The sequence below is a fragment of the Oncorhynchus kisutch genome, unplaced genomic scaffold (genome assembly GCF_002021735.2).
Source record: "Oncorhynchus kisutch isolate 150728-3 unplaced genomic scaffold, Okis_V2 Okis06b-Okis10b_hom, whole genome shotgun sequence".
Lineage (NCBI taxonomy): Eukaryota > Metazoa > Chordata > Actinopteri > Salmoniformes > Salmonidae > Oncorhynchus > Oncorhynchus kisutch.
In genome coordinates, this window is record NW_022261983.1 from 10,179,060 (window position 1) to 10,190,244 (window position 11,185).

Genomic DNA, 11,185 nt, shown 5'->3' on the forward strand with positions numbered 1-11,185 from the left:
GCAAAGCAAAGTATCTTCTTCAGCTGAAGAGGTTGATGGCAGTAATTACGATGTCTATCCGGATATCACATATGAATGGTGGAACCCAAATATGGATATTAACGCAAAAACCTACCTGGATGCATGGGATGTATTAGAATAAATTACCGCTGATTTGCTCTCGAAAAATCAACAGGTAAACAATGTCCCGTTACTTCGTTCTAACGGTGTAGTCTAAGTGGGAATAACGGTGCAACCGTGAATAACGAGTCTTCTGTATAATGTTAGCCTACAAATTGAACCGGACATACCCTACTTTATTTCTACAAAGAGTGATCATCTAAAATATAACCAAAGAGGCATTGACAGTGTTCAAGCAAAAATATTGTTATTTATTTCAGTTTTACTGTCTTTGATGAGGCTGTCTCATATGTATAGTGTTCAACAAGCACTTTTTTTCGATATACTTCAGAGAGTTAGGGAGTTAAGTATTCTGTGGGTTATAGGCTACTAGTTGTGTGGGTATCGATGCGTCAGCGAGGTTCAAGTATGTTTAATTTAAGCTACTCATATCCAATGAATAGCCCAGGTAATGCTCCCTTATCAGTTGGAAAGTGTTTTGACTTGACAACGGAACATAAACCGTGACTTTCTTCCTTCCACCTGTCACGCAGAGAAAAAAGGAGCCTGTAGGCCAGCCCAGGTTGATATGATTATGCCCAGTAGCCTACACCCATTGCTTCAGAAAATAAATAAATATATATATATATATATATAATTAATTTAACAGTGTTTATTCATCGCTGTTTCTTATAGTGTGTTTCTGTATTTGATTATTCAATTGGCCGTTATAGACCTATGCATGAATTATGACAGTCGGCCTAGCCTACCTAAATATATTAAGCTACACTTATTTGATTATGATCCGAATTTAAAGTTAGACTAGGAAAAATATTTCTCTCAAACATAATGTTAATTCTGACAACCCTGATTCAAAACAATGAATTAAAGCCAACTGTCAACCCTGACATCCCATAGTAGCAGGTCATTCCATAATGAATGGTGCTGCAGTGCTGCTGAATATTGGATATAAATTATTGATCTATTCTTTGCAATAATATATATTTTTTAAAGGAGCAGGTTTATGTAACCAGTTTCCATCTGTCTCAGCTGGTCCTAATTGCACGCAGGCAAAATAAACAGTTGCAGTCTGTGTGGTGCAGCTAAGCCCAGTGCACACAGTCACACTCTGATGACCTGGTTAGATAAGGGTTGATGTGGAATCTAATGAATGGACTTCACAATGACAGATTTCATTTGAGGAAACAGATTGGGCGTAACTGAGGCGTGCTGTTTGTTGATTTCCAGCCCAGTCTTATTTGTTGTCCCTGACTTTCTGGACTCGGTAGACAGTATCAGTTTGATACTGTAGCCAGCGTCTCTGCCGGTGTCTGACGTTCATGTTCTTGGTCTGTCATATTATGTCAGTGTGTATACAGGATATCTTTCCATTGGCTTATCCTTTCATCATTACGCTTGTTTTAGCCTTGAATGTATTTAGTGGTGTTGGTGTTGTGGTACAACGCAGGTATTGGTAGATGGTCAGTGGGGCCAAATGACTTGTTAGATAGCAAGGAAGCATAGTGATTATGAGGTGGTTGTGGTCTGATCTGGCCTGTTAATTGTAATGTGTGGTGTGTGGTGGTGTAGTTAGTTTGCTGGAGAAGATTAGGACGTCCCATAGGAAGCTCATTCACAGTGAACCAGCCTCTATCTCTCTCAGGATAGTAGGCCTGGCCTATGGGTCATACGTCGCTACATGAAATATTCACCGATAACCTCATGAAATGCAGATGTAAAAATAGAAGTTCTTTTTATTTTGTCGTTTTATTCCAGGTGTTTCACTGATCTAGTCGGATCTCAAGAGTTCACCTGTCTTGTGTGTTCACCACAAACATGATGGATTCATCATCATACATTACATTTTAAGTAGGACTTTGTCCATTTAAACCAAATACTTGTTGAATTACTTTTTGTTGTTGAAGGAGAGTATTGTATATGGAATTACAAGGGGATGCAGAAAGGTGGGAGGGAGAGTTTGGGAGGTGGAGTTGGGGAGTAAAAACCCCAGTCTCCGGAGGGAACAATATTTATGCATAGCTCCCCAGGAATTAAGCTCCAATTCCTCTATTCCTAGTCAACCTGACAGTGACATCACTGGATGAGTAAAACAGAGATGAGGGACTTGGATGAGATGGAGCTTTCAAGACAACTGGGAACTCTGGGAAAAATCATGATGTCAGTGATCTTCATGTCGGAAAGTCTGAGTTCTAGAAAGATGCCTAAGTTTCCCGACTTGGAATTCGAAGTTGGATGCTTGTTTTTTTCCCCAGAGTTCCCTGTTGTCTTGAACGCACCTCTGTGCGTTTTCAAAGTCACATTCAGTGTGCAATATTTTCAAGGGATAATTAAATGAATTAAATTATACACACTGATTTCTTCTACTTTAGAGCTTTTATCTTTTACAATCAAAAGGCCTACTTAGTGTACATCAATTGGTAATAGCCTACTCTAAATACCAAGCGTTTACGCCAAGGGAATTTGAGAGTGTGGACACGTATTCACTATCCAATATGTTTCATTGGACAAGACAGATCACACTTCATAACGAGACACAAATGTGTCTTTTCAACCCGCAAGGGCCAACCAAAATAACCATAGTGTACAACCGACTGCCTCTCACACGGGACTTCATCCAAATGACATCTTGACCTTCTCTCTGTAACAGTGGTTCAAATCACTGTTAGTTGTTTTGGCATTAGGGTGGAAGTAAGCCGGCAGACAATAATTCATACCCTGTGGTGCATTCTAATGGCTCTCTCAGGCCACACAGATGCAGTCGATAGTTACTGGGTTTTCTAGTTCAGTTGTCCTTGTTGCTCTGTTGCATGCACTTCAAGGTTATTGTTGCTTTAAAAGAGACCATCCTGTATAGAGCTTGTTTACAGGCTGGCCCTTTAAACCTGATTACATGACTACGTTGTAGAAGTTGTTAAGTTAAGAGTAGAAGAAGAAACTGAACAGGTGTTATTCTATTCCCCTAGTAGATCATTGAAAGATCCCACAGAAAATATGGACTAAAATATGTCTACTTAACTGTTACAGTGGGGGACAAGCATTGGACATTAGCACTATGTAAATAAACAATTGAGGGAAAAATATCAAGTAAAAAGATGTTGGGAAAAGGTATGATCACTGATATTTTTTGCAGAAACCCATATACATGAACACCACAGGAGAACGGCTTATAATAATGTCTGGAACGGAGCAAATGGAATGGCATCAAAAATCTGGAAACCATGGAAACCATGTGTTTGATGTAGTTGATAACATTCCACAGATTCCGCCCCAGTCATTGCCATGAGCCCGTCCTCCCCAATTCAGGTGCCACCAACCTCCTGTGATGGACACACATAGTGGTTCCTTTGTGCTCCAATGACTTGTTTGATTAACATGAACCTGATCTGTAATGTGACTTTCAATTGGCTGGTCTAGCCTAATTAATACCAGCACTAAGCAGAGCTGAGAGGATCTGTTATCTTGTCAGCTGATACAGAACTGGAATAAAAAATGTCTGTCATGTCTACAATCCCTGAGCCCAACATTTACTTAAATATTCTCAAATGTACAGTAGAATGTATTTACTTCCATGTGAATGGTCAAGTTGTGGTGCACATTTGAGTGTTGAATGCATCATTTAGACAATAGGTTGAACGCCGCTGATCTTTCCTTGTGGTTCCACCAATTAGTCTTAACACAGACTTTTCTTTTTGCTTGTCCTTTCCACAGCCCACTTTACGAATGAGGTCCGAGACACCCATAAGAGAGGAGGACTGAGCAGGCCCCTCGCCAGCACGGCTCTCCTCTGGAGAAGCCCAGGTGCAACAGCAGCAGGGGCAGCTTTTCCCCATCCAACTCCCTAGGACCCAGAAGTCCTAAACTCCACATTTCCTGTCTTAGTGGGTCCCCGCGAGCATTCAAAACTGTTTCTCCAACGCTTCTACCAAAAACTCAGACTGTTTTCCAGAGCAGAAGCAGCGGTTGGGCCCAGCTGCTCCTCCTCCCAAGGGGAAGCCATGGGGAGCGTGCGAACCCACCGCTACAGCATTGTCTCCTCCGAGGAAGACGGCATGAAGCTGGCCGCCATCGCCGCCGTGCCGAACGGCTACGCCAACGGCACGGTGGCCAAGGTTCACGCGGCGCAGCAGCAGGCTGTGAGCCGCTTCGTCCAGAAGGACGGCCACTGCAACGTGCAGTTCATCAACATGAGCGAGAAGGGCCAGCGTTACCTTGCCGACCTGTTCACCACCTGTGTGGACATCCGCTGGCGCTGGATGTTGATCATCTTCTGCCTGTCCTTCCTCCTCTCCTGGCTCTTCTTCGGCTTCGTCTTCTGGCTGGTAGCGCTCTCCTACGGTGACCTGGAGAACGAGACGCAGATGTGCGTGTCTAACGTCAACAGCTTCACCGCCGCCTTCCTCTTCTCCGTGGAGACGCAGACCACCATTGGCTACGGGTACCGCTACGTCACCGAGGAGTGTCCCGTGGCCGTCTTCATGGTGGTCTTCCAGAGCATCTTCGGCTGCATCATCGACGCCTTCATCATTGGCGCCGTCATGGCTAAGATGGCCAAGCCCAAGAAGAGGAACGAGACACTGATCTTCAGCCACTACGCTACGGTGGCCATGCGGGACAGCAAGCTGTGCCTGATGTGGCGCGTGGGGAACCTGCGCAAGAGCCACCTGGTGGAGGCCCACGTGCGCGCCCACCTCCTCAGGTCGCGAACCACGGCCGAAGGCGAGTATATCCCCCTGGACCAGATGGACATCGACGTGGGCTTCGACAGCGGCGTCGACCGCGTCTTCCTGGTGTCGCCCATCACCATTGTCCATGAGATCGACGAGGACAGCCCCTTGTATGAGATGAGCAAACAGGAGCTGGAAACGTCCCAGTTTGAGATGGTGGTGATCCTGGAAGGTATGGTGGAAGCCACGGCCATGACCACCCAGTGCCGCAGCTCCTACGTGGCCAGCGAGGTTCTCTGGGGCCACCGCTTCGAGCCAGTCCTGTTCGAGGAGAATAACTACTACAAGGTGGATTACTCGCGCTTCGAGAAAACCTACGAGGTGAGCAGCACGCCCCAGTGTAGTGCCAGGGACCTGGCCGAGAAGAAGTCTCTGGTCTCTTGCTCCAACTCCTTCTGTTACGAGAACGAGGTGGCCCTTGAAAAAGTGGAGATGGAGGAGACGTTTGACGAGGAGAAAGAGGAGGATGGGGAGGAGAAGGAGGAGGTAAAAATGGAGGATCAGGGTGCTATTGAGAATGGCATTGAGAACGCAACGCTGGAGGAGACAAACACAGACACAGTCTCTGTACACTCTGAACACAATCAGGATACCAGGAGTCTGACGATGCCTTCAGAAGCAAGGCCTCTAAGACGAGAATCAGAAATATGACTGCAGAGATGTTAGGGGGGAAATACTACATGAAATACTATTATGATAGGTTTGACCTTTGCTCCTAACGGCTGTCTGTACTACTGCAGGATGGCTTGACTGTGAGGTGAGTGTCATTTTCTGAGGAAGACACTCAGGCACAAGCGAATACAGAATTAACAGACCAGAGAAAATGATGCAATATTATTTATTCTCTTTACACAAGTCCCTCATCTGGTGGGAAGCGGTGGTAGATTGACTGAGAGGAGTTGATGGCTCTTCTGGCCCGTGGCACTATAGGAATGAGACGGGTTAGGTAGCATTTTATACAGTGTGTGTGTGTGTGTGTGTGTGTGTGTGTGTGTGTGTGTGTGTGTGTGTGTGTGTGTGTGTGTGTGTGTGTGTGTGTGTGTGTGTGTGTGTGTGTGTGTGTGTGTGTGTGTGTGCGTGCGTGCGTGCGTAAGCCTTTGAAAGTTGCAAGAGAACATTGGAAAGTTGTCACATTGAGACACTCCACACGAAAAAAATATATATACCTATACTTTAGAAGTATTACTATATTTATATACTATAGTATTTACTGTAGTGTTTTTGTGGATCTGTCTGTAGTATACTGTAGTATTTTCTGTAGTGTTTTTGCAGACATTACTCTAGTATAATGTAGTATTTACTATAGCGTTTTTCTAGACATTACTGTATTATACTGTAGTATTTACTATAGTGTTTTTGCAGACATTCCTGTAGTATTTACTATAGTGTTTTTGCAGACATTACTGTAGTATACTGTAATTTTTACTGTATCGTTTTGCAGACATTACTGTAGTATACAGTATAGTATTTACTATAGTATTTTGGTTTTATTCTCTTTTGTTATCTGTCTGTGGCACAAATTGGGGCGTGGGGGAAGGGAATGTGCAGGACATATGCAAATGCATATATTAGCATACCAATACAATGTGTACTGTAGTATTCTACAGTATTCAAAAAAGTATATAGTAAGCACTAAATCAGGGTTCCCCAATTAGTGGCCCTCAGGCCGAATTTATTTGGCCCCCCAAGTTTTCATTATTTATCGTTTTCATTGTTGGACATAAAAGACTGTGAAAACACCAGGAAATCTGTTGCCAACTATTCCCACGCGTAATAGATATGTGATCTTATACAAATATAAGCAAAGTTTGAAATTGTTCTGTTTTAGTCAAATATTATATATTTTTGGTGCTTCTTGCAACCAATTTGCAAATGATTTGTAATTATGTTCCTGGCCCCCCGACTACCTGCTCAAGAAAAAATCAGCCCGCAGCTGAATCTAGTTTATGATCCTTGCACTACATGATCGAGGGATACTACAGTGTGGAGTGCAGTATTCTACAGTATACTACAGTTTGCTACAGTTTAATCGCTGTAAATGCAACAACCAAAGAGATGTTTCTATTTGCATATTTTGTAAATATGAGCTGCCCCGATATTTTGAATTAGCTTAGTGAATTAGCTTAGTGTTGTTTACTTGGACTAATTAAGGGTGGCTGGAGAGGGATAGTGTTCGTAGCAGGGAAGGAGTGTTGTATTCCCAAACAACCAGCCTCTCCTATTGTGTTCTCAACTTTCCAAATAGCTGTGGAAATATAGGAAATGTATGTTATCCAGAACAAAGGGAAGAGATCATTTTTTGTGTAAAAGATTGTGTCAGTTAGATTTCAAGAGATGTAGCTACAGCATGTAGTTATTTTCTTCATTTTACTGTTGCACAGTTTGACAATCTAAAATTATACACAGCTTAATCTCTGTACAAAAAGGATATTTAATTTTTCACCCTTTGAAAATAATCTTTGAAGATTACATGTAATACCACTAATTTGGCCACAGTTTTCCAACAGGTAGTCTTCCTCCATGAAAACAACCCCCATCTATGGTGTGTGTGTGTGTGTGTGTGTGTGTGTGTGTGTGTGTGTGTGTGTGTGTGTGTGTGTGTGTGTGTGTGTGTGTGTGTGTGTGTGTGTGTGTGTGTGGCGTGCATCTGTGCATGTGTGTATCTAGCGCTGCATAGCTCATATTAGTGTGGTACTGTACATTATGCTTCAGTCAATCTTCTTGTTGTCTTAGTACAGATGTAGGATCTTAATTTGACCGGTATTGTCTCAGCAAAATAATCCTGCAGCAACCAGATTTGAGCATTTAGTCTTTTTCACCAATGTAATGTTGCTTGATCAGTGGTTAGGCTATTAGCTGGCCAAAGTTAGGCTACATGAAAAGTGCAATACTGATAATATGTTAGTGTGGGTTTTCAGTGAATGTATGTAAATCGCCAAGCTCATCTGCGTTACTCCAGCGCAGTAATATTTTCAGTGGCAACAGAGTGGTCAAATTAAGATACTACATATTTATAGCATCTTTTGCAACGTGAGCCTTAACTCAAGTCTCAGTAACATGAGCCATCACTTGAGATTTGGCTTTAAAACAGCTCACAGTGCAAGAGGTGTCATATAAACCAGCAGGAAGATACATCTCAACGGTCCAGGGATGTCTAGTACAGGGGTTCCCAAACCTTTTTGGCCCACGACCCCATTTTGATATTTTGGCCCACAACCCCATTTAGATATTTTGGCCCACAACCCCACCATGTGAAAAAGGTGATGTAATCAGCGGCCAATGTTTACTTTTTAAATTTGGGCTATGACAGTCTATTACAAACCAGTCTGACAGGACTTTTGAAGGCAGTATAGTTTGAAGTGACTGAAATGCATCATAAAGATATTGGGAAGTTCAGAAGATCATCAGGCAATAATTCTGTATGATCTTCTGTGTAGAAAAGAACATTTCATTGAAGATGTTCTTTTCACCCAGTCTGATTTAGTGCCTGGTCTTGTCGTCATGAGTCCTGCGCTGATTTTGGTCAGAAGGAAACATAAGACACATACAGGATGTGCTCCTGAGTGTCTTATCTCTCAGTGACGGGGTCATAATATTCTGTAGCTTCAACTTTTAAAAAGATAGAGCCTCATTTGTAGGAAGAAAACACAAACCGCTCTGCTTATTACAGCCGCATCTAGCACCAAACGGAGGTTACTGACCTAACCCCGGTTCTATGAACCAAGCGCGATTTAGTTAATTTAATTTCAGTTTCTCTCATGACCCCATTTTAAAATCAGGCAACCACACATGAAGTAGCAATCCCTACTTAGGTAAACGCTGACCTAGGATGAGATGAAGAAGGATAAGACAGTGATTTCATTCAACGGAACTCCCACTGAATAGATGTGTTAAATAGGTCAATTGAACTGGACCAAAACAATGGAATTGCCATGGAAATGCGTGGGGGAAGAGCCGTGGGGGAAAGCTCCTGAGTCTCCTCATTGCCCCCCAGCAAAATGTGCCTACATTAAGGCAATATTTTATGTGTACAGTGCCTTCAGAAAGTATTCATACCTCTTGACTTATTTCACATTTTGTTGTGTTACAGCCTGAATTCGAAATTGATTAAACATATGTTTTTTTCTCACCCATCTACTATCCCCTTCCCCTTTCCCTTACACACTATACCTCAAAATGGCATCTACTAGGTATCCCCTTCCCCTTTCCCTTACACACTATACCTCAAAATGACATCTACTAGGTATCCCCTTCCCCTTTCCCTTACACACCATACCTCAAAATGACATCTACTAGGTATCCCCTTCCCCTTTCCCTGACACACCATACCTCAAAATGACATCTACTAGGTATCCCCTTCCCCTTTCCCTTACACACCATACCTCAAAATGACAAAGTGAAACTTGTTTTTAGAAATGTCTGCTAATTTATTGAAAATTAAATAAATAAATATCTAATTTACAAGTATTCACACCCCTGAGTCAATACATTTCAGAATCACCATTGGCAGCGATTACAATTAATTAATTAGTTAAAAATTCCACTTTGACATTATGGGGTATTGTATGTAGATCAGAGATCAGAGAGACACAATCAACATTTGATTAATTTACAATTCAGGCTAAACACAGCAAAATGTGGGAAAAGTGTGAATACTTATTGAAGGCTTTGTATTTCACCCTGTGTTGAGGTACAAATCAGAGTATATTGTTTGTATGGATGTCAACCCCAACACATGTTGATGTCATCGTCACCAATCAACTGCATTACAGTTAAAAAACTAATTTGACGACCACCACAGATTTCTGTATGCTAGCTATGCTTATCAGCTTATACGAACGGGAGTTAGCATTTAGAAGTCACAGCCAAATATATCCAAATCGGATTTAATCCTTGCGTCAATCTAAGTATTTCACCTGTGCGTCTATCTAAGTAACATAATAAACAAAACCACATCAAAATCTGTCACTTTAAACTAGAGATACATTTTTTGTAAGACTGAAAATCGGTCTTTTCACGAAAACCGGTCTTTTCATGAAAACGGCTGTAGCATCCGAACGGTTTGGCCTACAAACTAATATGACTGTTCTATGGAAACACAATGGTGATCTCCGTTTTGCTCTACGACCTCCATAATCCCCATGGGACTTGTCTGAAGTCAGTAACGCTGATGTGCCAACTTCTATCGGAAGTGTCCGAACCGTTTGGGCTACAAACTAATATGACCCCACTGTGGAAAGGGGAGACTCTCACCAACACATCTGGGTTCCATTGACTCCTTTACCGCATCTATGGACGAATGAATTGGATTAGAACACTTGGTTCCCATCTTTTTTGACATCATCTCTGTCTCCTTCTGTATGTCAGCCTGGGCTTGTGTGTCAGGCCAGACCCCTCAGGATCCAGACACCCTGAGCTAGAAAGCTGGAAGGGAGTGTGCAGATGAATGTAGGTAATAAAGTGCTGCTAAGTTACATGTGTACATACGGTTTAGAATGAAACGTAGGAGTCAAAATGTATTGTTTGTCTATTAAAAGTATCCATTATGAATAACAGTAAAAACGTGGAGGTTTTTATTTCATTGAAAACCATGTAGAAAGACCTGATTCTATCAGTGTTATCAGTTATCCAAAGCTACAGTGCACTTTCCTCTTCAAGAGAACCCCCCCCCTCCTCCAATTCCATGACACTGACACGAGAAACCTTTTATTTATTCAGTTTTTGCATAAAGCCAAATGTACATAAAACCTTCGTCCGTTCTTTTTTTGTTGTTGATTTGAAACCATCTGTTATCATATAATGTCGACTACTACTGTGTATTTAGATCAGGGTTTTGGCCTTGTCTGACTGGGGACATTACAAACCTTGTTACTTTGCTGTGTGTAATTAGTCTCCTTAGGCAGACGGGTTTACCTCCCACAATGTTCAGTGCTGTTGCCCGAGGTCTGGGAAGAATAGTGTGTGCTGGGTCTTGTGAAGAGGGAGCAAAGCTGTTGTTTTGTCACTTCTGAAAGGACCAGCACTTTGTGTTGTCACATTGCTTTAAGGCAGGGTGCATAGAGAACGAGGAGGACAAGTTCTCTTATCTTTCAGACACAGACAGTGCGGCACACAAAAGCTGAACAGACAGACACACATACAGGCACACAAACGTACACACTAATGCACACGCACTAAAGAGCTATAGTCGTACAAAAATATGGAGCTTTTTATTCTGGCTATATACAGTAGGCCTAACGAATCTTCACAATATGTTACCGTAGACATGCACAAATTCTACTCCGAATGTACGTTTATTGTTGAAATTGTTTGCAACTTACTCAAAAGTGTCACTTTTTATT

At 42.3% G+C, this 11,185-nt stretch overlaps 1 protein-coding gene across 1 annotated transcript; it reads left to right on the plus strand.

Annotated features, from left to right (window-relative positions):
- The first annotated feature begins 9 nt into the window (after positions 1–9).
- Positions 10–8,867, plus strand: LOC109898745 (inward rectifier potassium channel 2-like). The gene is made up of 2 exons (XM_031814237.1): positions 10–175; positions 3,829–8,867. Exon 2 carries the CDS (start codon positions 4,116–4,118, stop codon positions 5,493–5,495), a length of 1,380 nt encoding a protein of 459 aa, XP_031670097.1. The 5' UTR covers positions 10–175; positions 3,829–4,115; the 3' UTR covers positions 5,496–8,867.
- The last annotated feature ends 2,318 nt before the right edge of the window (positions 8,868–11,185 follow it).